Here is a 15297-nt window from a genome sequence, read left to right as displayed (position 1 = left end):
AGAAAGGACCCATGTTGGGGTGCTTAACTAATGCATTACTTTTCAAAGTAACTTTCCCCAACACTGGAGATAACTGGCTATAACCAGTGTTAGTTTACCTGCATATGTAACATGTTTCAGTGGGTGGAGAAGATGATGGCATTGAAAGAGTTAAAGTGAAAGTAAAAGGTTTCCTTCATTTGTATTCTGCAGTCGCTGACCTGGAGGTTCAGATGAAAGTGGCAGACAGAGTACTCGTGTCGCACAGATGCATTAAGGGAATATTTACTCTCATTATGACGAGAAAATCACTTGGACCAAGAAATGGACATTTTAACAACCACAGACATCAGGACTAATTAATTGTTACTCTTAATTTCCATCTGTCATGGCAAGGGTCGCTTGATGACCATTTTCTGCAAAATCGTATGTTATATGATACTGGGACAGGCTTTTGGAAGTAAGGTTTCAGATGAACACCCATACCATCTCATGACTGAAGTTAATGCTGCTCAGTTGAGCTCCAGTTCCAGCTTTAAATATTTGATACTCCTTAAAAATGTCCATCAGTATTCGGGCTCTTGTCTTGGTTTTCATCAGTGTGCAGGGTACGTGACTTTTTTTTTTCATAATGATGTTCTAAATTGTTGACGTATTCTCTCATCTAGTAAGTTACTGGAACATAATGGTGTATGTTGTGAATAGTTTCCAATATACCAACATACATAGTCTCCACACAATTCTCACATTAAATGTTGAATAAAACTTAAGTTGTGGTTCATCTCATATGGGCACAAGCGAACAAATATCTGACTATGACACTGAGCTTAGCTGATATTAACAAAAAACTTAGGATGCCAGATTTATATTAATATTTCATGTGTCATGTGAATTTTAAAGAACACCATTTAAAAGAAACACTTTCTGGTGCAGGTGACTTCCAACCATCATTGTCTAAACTCTCAAAATTACCTACTTCCTTTTCTACTCTTCTTACCGCTTTCAGTCAAACCACAGACTCCACCTGCTAGTGCTGCAAGAAATATGTATTGTGATCTTCCTTTCTGGGAAAATCAGTGAGTCTACGAATATACTGTCATAAGTTCCGTTCCAAAATTCTGTTTATTCTAACCAAGAACTGCCCACTAGCCATCTGACGAGTAATGCAATCATTCACAGTTCTTTAAACTTGCTGTTTAGTGCCGGGGTTATACGAGATATGTATATTATGCATGAGTTACAAAATTATTATTTTTTTTTATATTTCTCACTCACAGCATTACACATTGTATAGTTTGTTCAATTTTTGTTTAAAATTTTCATTAGATCTTAAGCCTCTCTGATAAATATCTTATTGTATTTTACACTCTTAAACCAATGCACTGACGCAGTCACCAAAAGAACAACTTTCTCTGCATTTCTCATCTTCTCTAGCTCACTTTCTAGTTGTCAAATAAACCTGGCATTGTATATTATAAATGAGTTGCTTTTATTTTTGACTAACAGCATCTGCTAAACGCATACATGTAAATGAAAGTTAAACACAGTTATTGTTTTGATATTGCTTTATATTTGACATTCAAATTATCAAGACTTTTCTTGTATAGTAGCCTGGCCATTTGTTGGAAGTAACAGGGCTCATTCTAGGTCAGGGGTGTCCAACCCTGGTCCTGGAGGGCTACCACCCTGAATCAAACACACCTGAACCAGCTAATCATGGTGTTCAGGGCTGCTTGATAATTACAGACAGGTGTGTTGGAGCAGGTTTGGAACTGAAATCTGCAGGTTGGTAGCCCTCCTAGGCCTGTATATTTAACCTGTTTTTGTATTGTTTCAGTGGGTGGAGAGGTTGATGACGTTGAAACGAAGGAAGTTGTAGTGAAGGAAGGAGGTTTCCTCAATCTGGATCCAGGACTTCGGGATCTAAGTGGAGACGTTCAGATACTGTGGACGTTTGAAAGTGGCACTCAAAGCACGCGTGTGGCACAGATGTATCAAGGGAAAGTTTACACTCATTATGACAAGAGACTCACAGGCAGAGTGCAGCTAGACCGAGAAACAGGCATTTTAACCATCACAGCCATCAGGACGGATGAATCAGGACTGTATAAAGCAGTAATCATTGTCAATAAAAAGGTCACAGTGCAGAAATACAAAGTGGATGTCTATGGTAAGTTGCAGCTGCAGTCAGTATGGAAAAGTAACTACTAATATGTGACCAAAGCAATAAGATTCACGATAATTACTGACAGGATCTCAAATGGCCTCATGATATGTTTCTCTGTTAAACTGATGATGTACATATTTCCTCTCGTCCTAAAGCACCTGTCTCTGAACCGGCCACCAGGAGCAGCTCAGCAGTTACTGTGCACCGATCAACAGGTGCGTCTTTATATTGAACATACAAATATCATCTGAAATTGTCATCAGGAGTAGTTCAGGGCACCAAGAATGTGTTTTTTTTTAACATCCTGCACTGATGAATCACAATAATGCCAGGGACATTTAAATAAGTACAATTTAAAAAATGACTTCAATAAAGGTATTTTTCTGATTATTTCAACATTAAACATTTAATATTGTGATGTGTCTGGCTCTCAGTGGGAATAGAGAAATTATATCATGCATACTTGACATATTGCACCTGGTTAGGACTAGTGATGGGAAAACTAAGCTTTTCGAAGCTCTGAATCAATTGCTTCATAAAATGATTTACTGTTTCAAAACTGGCAGCACCTGATGGTCAAAATTGTGTTAATGCAACACAACTGACAAATGTTTAATGAATTAGTTTTTATTACATTTAATCTACAAATAATTAGCATAAAAAAATTAAATATTAAGACTCTGTCAAATGTGTTTTATTAGCCTAATTTGTAGTGATTGGTTTGTATGTTATTAGGCAGAGCTTGGTAAACTTGATCAATTAGGGGCAATTAAGTGTCAGTTTGTTTTTTAAGTATTCAATTAATTGATCAAATTATTAAAAAATAAAAATTACCTACATTATAAAACTAACCCGACACTCATTTATGGGTTCATCACATTCACACCATCTTTTGGCAAACTCTCAGAATTTTAAAGTGCTTCGAAACAAATGTGAAGTAATGAACCCTTGTTTGCTGAAATGGCATGACTCTGGAGTTTGATACAAGCACCGAATCACTAATTTGAAACAAAAGATCTGCTTTGAAGCTTCATGAAGCAGTGTTTCGAAAGCTCCCATCAAGGTTAGGACGAGGTGACTATGGCAAGCCGTTTTAACATTTAATCATTTAACATTTAAACTTAAAACATACTAGTACATATTTCCATGCTACTTGTACTTATTTTTAGATTCTAGTATCTATTCTATTAAGTACTAGTACTTATTCTTTAGTTAGGTCTACTAGTGCTTATTCTATACATACTAAAACATTTTTAGAAGATACTATAGTTATTCATTAAATACAACTTCTTATTTTTAGATACTGGTACTCATTCATTAGATTCTAGTAATTTTCAAGCCTGCTGGAGACACCCCAGCCCTGCACATTTGTCTCCCTTATCAGACACACACAGTTTAGTTCTTGCAGTCTCTACTAATGAGCTGATGAGTTGAATCAGAGCATATGCCTGAAAATACGGGACAGACTGTGTATGGTCTATGTTCCGTATGGCTTTTATACGTAATGCTTCATTGATGCCTTAAATATGGGACGATTGGCAACCCTAGTCAGACTGCAAACTGCCTTTACTTTTAAAACACTCAAATAAATGAACCTTACCAAGTATAACTGTCCAGCACCAGGTACACCACAAGGAACACCACAGGGAACAGAAGCGAGAAATAGCACCAGCCATCCACAAACAAGAGAGTTCGGCCCTAATAATCAAGGTACAATCAACGTTTTGCCTCTTTCTGCCACAATGATGTTTGTCTGGGTTTCCACAAAGACAAATCTACTTGTTTGGACTAAAATTATGAATATCATCACCCTGCCTGTATCCGTCTCTCTTGACTCTTCAGACTCTGTGGAGAGTTGCGGTGAGGGCGAGGCTCTGATCCGGCTGGTTCTGTCTGGTCTGCTGAGCATTGCCACTGTCGTGATTCTGGTTGAGCACATAAGATGCTGCAAAGCTCGAAGAGGAGCTCAATCATCTGTGTGATGATGATACAAATCTATGGGAAATCACATGGTCTTATTTTAAGCTATGCATATTCTTAGAGTCACTTCTACGAAGATCTTCTTTATGCACAAAATACATCATTATAATATTAATCATCATAATATTTCTGTTTCTTCCAGTCTGACATATATAAAATGCATACTGCAAGTACAAATAAAGAAAACATTGTTTATTATGCATTGAAAACAAACAAGTGGTGTAGAAATGGTTTCAGAAATTGTTGAATACCTCAGAAATACTGAATTAACATGACATTTTGAAGAAAAATTACAGCGCACGTCTCCCCACTCTCACCAGAGTACAAAAATACAAATGTTTAAAATGATGTGCCCGTTCATTTAATAAACAGTTATTTGACAAATGCACTAAAATATATTTTCACATTTATTAAATAATAAGCTTCAAAAAACAAAATGAATGCAATACAATACATTAAAATGCATTAAATATTTTAATGCTTTGGTAGAAAAAAATGGCTAATTTTGTATAAAGCAGCACCAATTTCAAGGCAGTCCTCTCTTGATATGAAATTGTAGAGTGTAAAAGTACTTGGTCATTTAAATATTTCATTGTTTTAAAAAAATACTTAAAATATTAATAAAAACATAATACTACAAAAATACAGGATAATGTGACTTTCAAAGGGTCATATCACAACAAATTATTAGAGATCCACTGTGTAATGGCTAACATTCAGGCACTCGGGCAGCTTTGTTGCTGACCAAAGCTTATGGTTGCTCAGCAACATTATTGCAACTTGGCACATGAAATCAACTGATATGTAGTGGCATATCCGCTATTTAACTTCAAATGTAGTTCAACCAACCAGAATTTAGACTCTGAACAACTTTACGGGAATATTTTGTTTGTACTTCAAATGATAATGTGGACATGATAATGTATGCATTCAAGATTAATATCATCTTTGGTTTAAATGAGTTGTTCCAACAAACAAAACAAAGAAAAAAAGGAAATGAAATGAAATGTCTTTCACTTGTAAAGTTTCAAACTCTGTAATTGAATTTCTAGAGAGAGAGAGAGAGAGAGAGAGAGAGAGAGAGAGAGAGAGAGAGAGAGAGAGAGAGAGAGAGAGAGAGAGGCTTTGTCATCAGTAAGGGTACGTTTTACATCAACACTTTCCCAAAAGTTTTCCCTTTGTTTTTGTTTTTGTTTTGTTTGTTTGTTTGTTTTTGTTTGTTTTAGCACAGATGTCCCATTATCCTAATGATCCCCATTCACACAGATCTGTAAAATCTTGAAAACGCATAATTTTCCTCTATACGTTTGGGCCTTCTGTCAACACTAAGACAGTGTTTTTATGAAGACGGAGCTTTTTGAAAATGCAGTTTTTGCATTGTAGTGTGGACTGTGAAAATGCGCTGTTGCCGTGCAGATGAGCGGCCAGAACGCATTAGAAGGTTTCTATTTTAGTTGAAAATGGTGTCGTGTAAGTGAATAACTAATGACTTTTTACAACAGAAATGAAAACTTACTTTAGCTGGACAATAACTTTATTCTAAAGCTGATGTAGAGTCAAAACAATCTCTCTTCCATTTGTTTCCTATCATCACTTTAAAGCTGCTTTAAAACAATCAATATTGTAAAAAGTGCTGTATAAATGTAGGTGACTTGATCTTTTTCCTGAAGAACCTACTGTGGTTTGATTATGGGAGGCACTTCAGGTTTGGGGAACTTCCATTCTAAAAGACTAAAATAAAGAATTTCAAACGATATGGTTGTGCTACAAATAATCCTTAACCTTCAGTTGGACTGAATGAGCTGTAAATTGTGCCTGCTATTTACTTTCATAGTGTTTAAGATCGCAATTGCTGTCCTGTGGCAAAACATGATGACAATTGTGTTTTAGACCATACAATTTTGAGTGTGACCTGGACTCAACAGGAAGTGGTGGGATATTTTGCTAATAAAAGCGTTTTTTTAAATGAAAATGCTATTTTCAAATGTATCCAAATGAATGTAAGGCAAGGCAAGTTTATTTATATAGCACATTTCATACACAATGGCAATTCAAAGTGCTTTACATAGAAATGATTTAAAATAGGGATTAAAAATGCATAAGAAAAAGAAAACAATGTAAAGAGAATTAAAAATAATAAAATGTTGAGACAAGATTTTGATCATAAGGCCCATATGGTTGTAACAAGTGCATGGATTTAAATGCGACTGAATTTAATTTGGATGATAGTGTGTAGAAACACTAACATGACAAACAAAAAAATTATCTATTTGAATACAGGTCCTTCTCAAAATAACAATTGTCCATCTTAAGATTGTGTGCCTTGATGAGACAGGATGTGGAACCTTTCACTTAAAGCTGAGTGTGAAGTTCTACATCCAGTGCAGTTTCTGTTCTCTGAAAACCGGAAACAGAGTTCTGTAAAACAATACCACAATTACCTAATGCAAACCTACATAATGTAACCTTGCTAAGAATAGATGTAAGTGCAGTTCGCCACAAAACAAACAACAGTCTGCCATCACCTGGATGATGGATGTAACTGCACACCATAAACAATTTGAGCACTACATGTGGAGCTTTTGAAGTTACATATTAAATTATTATACTGCACCAATAAGACAGGGTATTCTTGTGATAAGTGTGTGGTTTGTTTTTATTTAAATAAAATATATTTATAGTTGTCAAACTTTTTACTCCAGTGAATGCCTATTCAGGAATATTTTCCCTCATTTGTTTATTATTACAAAATTAAAATTAATTCATTAAATCTTTCATTAAAGTTCTTCTAAGTGTGATTGGTGAGTGGACTGATTTTGATTAAATTCTTTGTGCATAGATAAAGTGCCTCTATTATGATGTAATTTAGTTTTGGAGGTCTCCAACAACAGGTTTACATGCAACAAATAGTTTCATTTTCTCATAATATACATTGCACATCACCACAGTGTTCGGTGATTCTCAAACGACTCAACTGATGAATCAGTCTCTAAATCCCTCTGTGGCAAGGGGGGCGTGGTTCAGCGAGGTCTGCAGCGGGAGAGAGAGCCGCGGGACGAGCGGTAAGTGAGTGGGTTGGACGCAGACTGATAACACCTGTTTCTGATTCCAGTAATGGGTGTGGAGAGAGCTTAAAAGGCTGGCAGAATCGGAAGCATGGGAGAGAGAGACGGACTGCTGACGTTCCCCACAGAGACATTGAGCTTGCCGGAACCCGGAAGTGGAACGACCCGGAAGCGAAACCGTAACTGAGCAAAGGAAAAGTCACACGCTGAAGTGTGCACGTTGTTGATTTTGAGTGATTAAATAAAAGAGACGTCAGCAGTCCAAGCCGACCCCTTGTCCTCTTCCTTCCTTATCTACGAACTCTTTACACTGGTGCCGAAACCCGGGAAGGAAGCAGGACCAAGCCGCCGCCATGCAAACACCGTCCTCCACCCCACTTGTGGAGATCATCTCATCCCTCGCGGACCAACATCCGCAAGCAACATCAGGCCCTGCTGGACCTTAGGACGGATCAAGAACGAAGATTCGCAGCGATCGTCCAAGGCCAGCAGGAGGACCGCGAGAGGTTCCGGAGCTGGCTCGACCGGGAGGCTCGCGCTGAGGCCGCCGGGAAGACCGGCGCACCGGTTCACGTGCCAATGTACAAGATGGGGCCACAGGACGATCCCGAGGCCTTCCTGGATCTATTCCAATGAACGGCGGAGGCCTGCGGGTGGCCCCGTACACAGTGGCCGGTGCGCCTCATCCCCCTTCTATCTGGAGAAGCCCAGGCGGCCGCCCAACAACTACCGGTGGCGAACCTCCTGGTCTATGAAGATCTGAAGAGGGCCATTATCCAGCGGGTCGGCCGGTCGCCCGAACAACATCGTCAACGTTTCCGTTCCCCGGACTGGGGCGAGGCCGGCCGGCCCTTCGCAATGGCCCAGCAGCTCCGGGACTCCTGCCGCAAGTGGCTATTGGTCGGCGGAAGCGACGTGGACCATGTTATCGATCGGGTGGTGCTGGAGCAGTTCATCACTCGGCTCCCCAAGCGAACCGCCGAGTGGGTCCAGTGCCACCGGCCCACGTCGCTGGAGACGGCCATCAACCTGGCGGAGGACCACATGGTGGCGTGCCCTGGGGTCGGCGAACCCCCTCTAACATCTACGTCTCTCTCTCTCTCCCTGTCCCTCTCCCTAGGTCCCGCCCACCGGGCCCCCCTCGTATTCCCCCCCGAGGCCGGGGCGGGATGGGCCCGGGGCAGTTCGGGAATTCGAGGGCCCCGCCCAGGGGGGCGGGGCTGATAGGGGAGGGAGGGAATCATGCTTCCGGTTCCTCCCTCTCTCCACGCCCATTGTCCAACCCACTCCCCGCCACTGGGGCGGCAGGTAGGCCTGGGCTGGCCTGTTGGCGTTGCGGGGACCCGGATCATTTTGTGGACCGATGTCCCATGATGGACGTCGGGACAATGATCCGGGTTCCGGACGTCCCGCAGGCCACCCCCGATCAGGCAGGAGAGTACCAAATACCCGTGAGTATCAAGGGGGGTACATATCAGGCCTTGGTGGATTCAGGATGTAACCAAACCTCTATCCATCAAAGCCTGATGCAGCCGGGGGCATTGGATACAAGCCGCGTGGTTAAGGTGCGGTGTGTGCACGGGGATGTGGTGGAGTATCCGGTCGTCCCAATCACGATTCAGTTTAGGGGAGAAAAGCATAGCGTAAAGGTGGCGGTTAGTCCTCACCTCCGGCATCCGCTAATTTTGGGGACAAATTGGCCCGCCTTTTCGGCTTTATTGGGGTCGTTATGTGCGGATGCCGCTTGGGGGAAGAAGGCTCGGATGGGGCGGCGCGAGTACAGGTTGGGGAGACTGAACCGGGACCACTGGAGACGGCTCCAGAGGAACTGAGCGGGATCGAGAAACTGATTCTCTCGGACCGCGATGACTTTCCTCTGGAGCAGTCACAGGATGAGACCCTTAAGCACGCCTTCCAACAGGTTCGATCCATCGACGGCCAGTCTCTCCAGCCCGCCTTGCCCGTCACCTATCCCTATTTTGCCATAGTAAAAGACCGGTTGTATCGAGTGACCCAAGACACTCAGACAAAGGTAGATACAACCCAGTTATTAGTACCAAAGAGCCGCCGGGAAATGCTTTTCCAAGTGGCTCACTCTAACCCGATGGCGGGCCACCTGGGACAGGCGGCCACACTGAATCGCTTAATGACCCGATTTTTTTGGCCAGGCATTCATGACAACGTGCGCAGGTGGTGCGCGTCTTGTCCGGAATGTCAGTTGGTGAATCCACTGGCCTCCCCAAAAGCGCCGTTGCGCCCACTTCCATTAATGCAGGTCCCCTTCGAAAGAATTGCGATGGACCTCATCGGGCCATTAGAGCGATCCGCACGCGGCCATCGTTTTGCGCTAGTTATCGTGGACTACGCAACACGATATCCGGAAGCAGTTGCCCTCCGCAACATCTCAGCGAAGAGTGTTGCGGACGCACTGTTTCGACTAATCTCCCGGGTGGGGATTCCGAAAGAGATCCTCACTGATCAAGGCACGGCGTTTATGTCACGTACATTAAGCGAACTATACGGGTTATTGGGCATTAAGTCCATTCGAACAAGCGTCTATCACCCACAAACGGACGGCTTGGTCGAACGGTTTAATCGCACACTTAAATCCATGATCCGTAAGTTCGTACAGGAAGACGCCAAAAATTGGGATAAGTGGTTAGAACCCCTTTTATTCGCCGTGCGGGAGGTTCCGCAAGCCTCCACGGGGTTTTCCCCCTTCGAGCTTCTCTACGGACGCCAGCCTCGGGGGGTGCTGGATGTCCTACGAGAGACTTGGGAGGAGGGACCTTCTTTGGCGAAAAACGAAATTCAGTATGTGCTGGACTTGCGAACAAAACTCCACACACTGGGGCGGCTATCCAGAGAGAATTTGTTGCAAGCCCAGGACCGCCAGAGCCGGTCGTATAACAGGGGTACTAAACTACGCAAATTCACACCGGGAGAGAAAGTGCTTGTATTACTCCCTACGTCAAGCTCCAAGTTAATGTCAAAGTGGCAGGGGCCGTTTGAGGTCGCACGACAAATTGGGGATCTCGATTATGAGGTGAAAAATGGAATGAGGTGGAATCAGTGTTGTTGGCAACGGTGATCGGGGGAGAGGATGATCTCGGGCCAGAGGCGAGCATCAAAGCACAATCAGTCGCGCTGGCCCCTGGTGGAGATCACCTCTCACCGTACCAACTCGCTGATTTATCTAAATTACAGGCGGAGTTTGCCGACGTGTTCTCGCCCCTACCGGGACGTACTGACCTGATTCAGCACCATATCGAGATCGAGCCGGGCGTGGTAGTTCGTAGCCGGCCGTATAGATTACCTGAACACAAGCCGCGGGTTGACGAGTTGCTTGATCGGCTGGGCACGGCTCGATTTTATTCGACATTGGACTTAACGAAGGGCTATTGGCAGATCCCCTTGTCTCCATTGTCCAAAGAAAAAACAGCTTTCACCACGCCGTTTGGATTGCACCAATTTGTCACACTTCCATTCGGGTTGTTCGGGGCTCCCGCCACCTTTCAGCGACTCATGGACAGGATTTTGCGTCCCCATGCCGCATATGCTGCTGCTTATCTGGATGATATCGTGATTTACAGTCACGATTGGCAGCGGCATATGCAGCATGTCAGGGCGGTCCTGAGGTCGCTGAGAGGAGCGGGGCTCACGGCCAACCCGAAGAAGTGTGCAATTGGGCGGGTGGAAGTAAGGTATCTGGGCTTCCACTTGGGCCATGGACAGGTGCGTCCCCAAATTGACAAGACCGCAGCAATTGCGACCTGCCCGAGGCCCAAGACCAAAAAGGAGGTGAGGCAGTTCCTAGGGCTGGCGGGATATTATAGGCGGTTTATACCCAATTATTCTGACCTCACCAGCCCTCTGACTGGCCTCACTAGAAAGGGGCTACCAGATACGGTCCAGTGGACGGAGCAGTGCCAGCAGGCCTTCACCCAAGTTAAGGCTGCTCTGTGTGGCGGGCCGCTTTTACACTCCCCTGACTTCTCTCTCCCTTTTGTGTTGCAGACTGACGCGTCGGACAGAGGGTTGGGCGCAGTACTGACCCAGGAGGTGGAGGGGGGAGAGCGGCCGGTGCTGTACATTAGCCGCAAGCTCTCCAAGAGAGAGGCTAAGTACAGCACCATAGAAAAAGAATGCCTTGCCATCAGGTTGGCCGTTCTCACCCTCCGGTACTACCTCCTGGGGAGGGAGTTCACCCTTTGTTCGGACCACGCTCCTCTCCAATGGCTCCACCGCATGAAAGATACCAACGCGCGGATCACCCGTTGGTATCTAGCTTTACAGCCTTTTAAATTCAAGGTGGTCCACAGGCCGGGTGCTCAGATGGCTGTGGCCGACTTCCTCCAGAAATGGGGGGGGGGGGGGGGGGGCTTCAGGCCGGACGGCTCCCCGGCCTGAGTCGGGCGGTGGGGGTATGTGGCAAGGGGGGCGTGGTTCAGCGAGGTCTGCAGCGGGAGAGAGAGCCGCGGGACGAGCGGTAAGTGAGTGGGTTGGACGCAGATTGATAACACCTGTTTCTGATTCCAGTAATGGGTGTGGAGAGAGCTTAAAACGCTGGCAGAATCGGAAGCATGGGAGAGAGAGACGGACTGCTGACGTTCCCCACAGAGACATTGAGCTTGCCGGAACCCGGAAGTGGAACGTCCCGGAAGCGAAACCGAAACTGAGCAAAGGAAAAGTCACACGCTGAAGTGTGCACGTTGTTGATTTTGAGTGATTAAATAAAAGAGACGTCAGCAGTCCAAGCCGACCCCTTGTCCTCTTCCTTCCTTATCTACGAACTCTTTACACCCTCCTTTCCAAGAGCCTGCTCTGATTGGTCTACTGTGCTCTGATTGGTCAGACGGCCCAGTGTGTTGTGACTGGTCTATCGTGTACAGCGCATATTTCGGCAACAAGCGGCAATTACCATAACTGATCTCCAGCTCCGTCAGGAGTCTTCCTAAAGCTCAGTGTACAGTAACAGTACAGTGACATTGTGAAGACAGCAACGCTGGACACAAATGTGTTTAATGGCATGGCTTTGACAAAGGTATTAAAAGGAGAGGGTGAAATATAAGGATATTGGCCATGTCCCCACTTTTCAAAATTCTTGTAAATCATACAGGATTAGGGTTTTTTTTAGAAAGTGAAAATGCAGAATGTTTACATTTACATTTAATCATTTAACAGACGCTTTTATCCAAAGCAACTTACAAAAAAGGGGAGAGCAATAGAAGCAACTAAACAAACAAGGCCAACAACCTGTAAAAGCTGTAAGAAGTCTCAGTTAATTGAGCACAGTTCACAAACATTTTGTTATTTTTTTTATTTTGGACAAGCAAAACAAATTTAAATGGATAGTTAAGTGCTATTTTTTATTGGTCAGGTGCAATCGGAAAAGATGTGTCTTAAGATGTGTTTTAAAAATGCTGGCTAGAGAGGAGCAATTCAATTGACTGATAGACAACTACTCTGTAAGTGTTTGTAACTTTTCTCATTTGATTGTTTGTTAATGTGTTGTTGGATAAGTGTGTCTGTGTAGTGCTGAGGTGTGTATTATTAGTTTTGGTATATTCTCTCGGTGTGTGTGGGAGTTAGCATTTGTTGAGTTAGCATTTGTTTGGTCAGTGCCACGTTGGGAAGCGAGTTTGTTGGGGGCGTTCCCAGCTGCTTTCAATAACGATACTCAAGTGAGTATAAATAGCGTGATAGTCCGCGGCAGCGGAAGCGGCAGTGTGAAGCCCTCCTTGTGTGAAGACCGACGAGTGTAAAGACTTCAACTCTTCCCAGTGCAACTCCTCCCGAGCAAGGACCCCGGCAAGGCACTTGAGTATCATCTTCCTTTTCATTATTTGTGTTCGGCTCTAATTCCTATCTGGCCTTTTCACCATGTGCTTTCAAATCTCAACTATAACTACTAGCACTCGTAAATCACGCTCCGTACGCACGAGACGCCGTAATCCTAATAATTTGCGCTATATCCTAACATCCTCTGCTACTTTACTCTTTATTCCAATTGGTCTCTGGAATTGCCAGTCGGCTGTAAACAAAGCAGACTTTATTTCATCTATTGGGACTCATTCTCAGCTTAGCCTCATGGCCCTAACTGAGACCTGGATCAAACCAGAGGACACTGCCACTCCTGCAGCCCTCTCAAGCAATTATACTTTTTCACACACTCCTCGGCCTATTGGGAGGGGTGGGGGTACTGGTTTGCTTATCTCAAATGATTGGAAATTTGATCCATTACCGTCTCTACCGGCCAATTCATTTGAATCGCACTCAATCACTATTACTCACCCTGTTAAAATCCATGTGGTAGTGGTCTATCGTCCTCCAGGTCACCTCGGTAACTTTGTGGAGGAGTTGGATGTGTTACTTTCTAGCTTCCCTGAGGATGGCACTCCACTGATTCTGCTTGGCGACTTCAACATCCATCTTGATAAACACCTAGCTGCAGACTTCAACACTCTACTGACTTCATTTGACCTTAAGTTAGTATCTACTACGGCTACTCACAGATCAGGTAACCAATTAGACCTGGTCTACACACGCAACTGCTCCACAGACAACACTTTAGTTACTCCATTACACACCTCAGACCACTTTCTCATCACTCTTAACCTCATACTGACTCCTGATACAAAACGTACTCCTACACAGATTACCTTTCGGCGTAATCTACGCTCACTCTCTCCCTCTCGCCTATCCACTATGGTTTCATCTTCACTCCCTCAACCTGCTCAGTTCTCAGCACTGGACACTAACAGTGCTACCGACACTCTTTGCTCCACTCTAACATCCTCCTTAGACAGTTTTTGCCCCCTTTCATCCAGACCAGCCCGCCCCACCCCATCTGCCCCCTGGCTGTCTGAAGTTCTCCGTGAACATCGCTCTGGACTCAGGGCGGCAGAGAGGAAATGGCATAAATCTAAAAACAATACTGACCTTGCCTTTTATCAGTCTCTTCTCTCTTCTTTCTCTACAAATGTCTCCACTGCTAAAACAACATACTACCACAACAAAATCAACAATTGCTCTGACTCTCGCCAACTCTTTAAAACATTCTCCTCTCTCCTTTGTCCACCTCCTCCCCCTCCTTCCTCAACTCTTACAGCTGATGACTTTGCATCATTTTTCACCAACAAAACAGCTCTCATTAGCAAACAGTTCTCCTCATCACTAACTGACACGCACATCTCAACAACTAACACGAACACGCTTCCATCCTTCTCTCCACTCTCCGAGGCAGATATTTCTAAACTCATCCTTTCCAATCACCCTACTACCTGTCCACTTGATCCTATTCCCACTCACCTCCTTCAGGCTATTTCTTCTTCAATCACTCCTGCACTCACTCACATTGTCAACACTTCTCTTCACACGGGCACCTTTCCCACAGCATTTAAGCAGGCTCGGGTAACCCCACTGCTTAAGAAACCCTCTCTGAATCCAGCACTTTTAGAAAACTACCGACCGGTATCCCTTCTGCCTTTCATTGCAAAGACCCTTGAGCGAGTTGTGTTCAATCAACTCTCTATGTTTCTTGAACGGGACAACCTCCTAGACAACAACCAATCCGGCTTCAAAAGCGGCCATTCGACTGAGACTGCCTTGCTCTCGGTAACTGAGGCACTGAGACTGGCAAAAGCAGCTTCCAAATCCTCAGTGCTCATTCTGCTGGATCTGTCTGCTGCTCGTTTAAATGGGCGAACGAAATTATGTTTATTTATTACTATAAAATAATCAAAACGATATCGATGCCTGTTTATGATTTCATACAGCTATATATCTATAACTCTTGACAGTCTTCACATATCCAGGAGAGCTCAGTAAATTCGAGTAAAATCACAGGCTTTGCTTATCCCTTGCGAAAGCGCCACGCAAAACTCAGATGTGGGGGAGTCATTTCTAAATCACAGAATTCACTCCCTAGGTAATACTAACCCCTTGCAAATAGTGCTTTTTGTATACGTAAGAAAGTGTGGTGAGGTTCACAGATGAGTCATATATTTCAGAAGGACATCTTCTCATCTAGAGACATCACGTGTCTCTAATAATAATAAACAACTGCTGCCAGCACAATTAGATAAGAGTTACTGTGAGGGCTTC

At 44.1% G+C, this 15297-nt stretch overlaps 1 protein-coding gene across 1 annotated transcript; it reads left to right on the top strand.

The window, feature by feature from the left end:
* Positions 1-212: 212 nt before the first annotated feature.
* LOC137078341 (uncharacterized) lies at positions 213-6398 on the top strand. Its single transcript, XM_067445536.1, has 5 exons — positions 213-587; positions 1817-2149; positions 2302-2361; positions 3764-3856; positions 3989-6398. The coding sequence occupies exons 1-5, from the start codon at positions 539-541 to the stop codon at positions 4126-4128; spliced, it is 675 nt and encodes a 224-aa protein (XP_067301637.1). The 5' UTR covers positions 213-538; the 3' UTR covers positions 4129-6398.
* Positions 6399-15297: the final 8899 nt, after the last annotated feature.

Source organism: Pseudorasbora parva, chromosome 6 (assembly GCF_024679245.1).
Source record: "Pseudorasbora parva isolate DD20220531a chromosome 6, ASM2467924v1, whole genome shotgun sequence".
In the NCBI taxonomy this organism is placed as follows: Eukaryota; Metazoa; Chordata; class Actinopteri; order Cypriniformes; family Gobionidae; genus Pseudorasbora; species Pseudorasbora parva.
The sequence above is the reverse complement of the archived record's forward strand: the minus strand, read 5'-3'. Positions and strand labels throughout refer to the sequence as shown.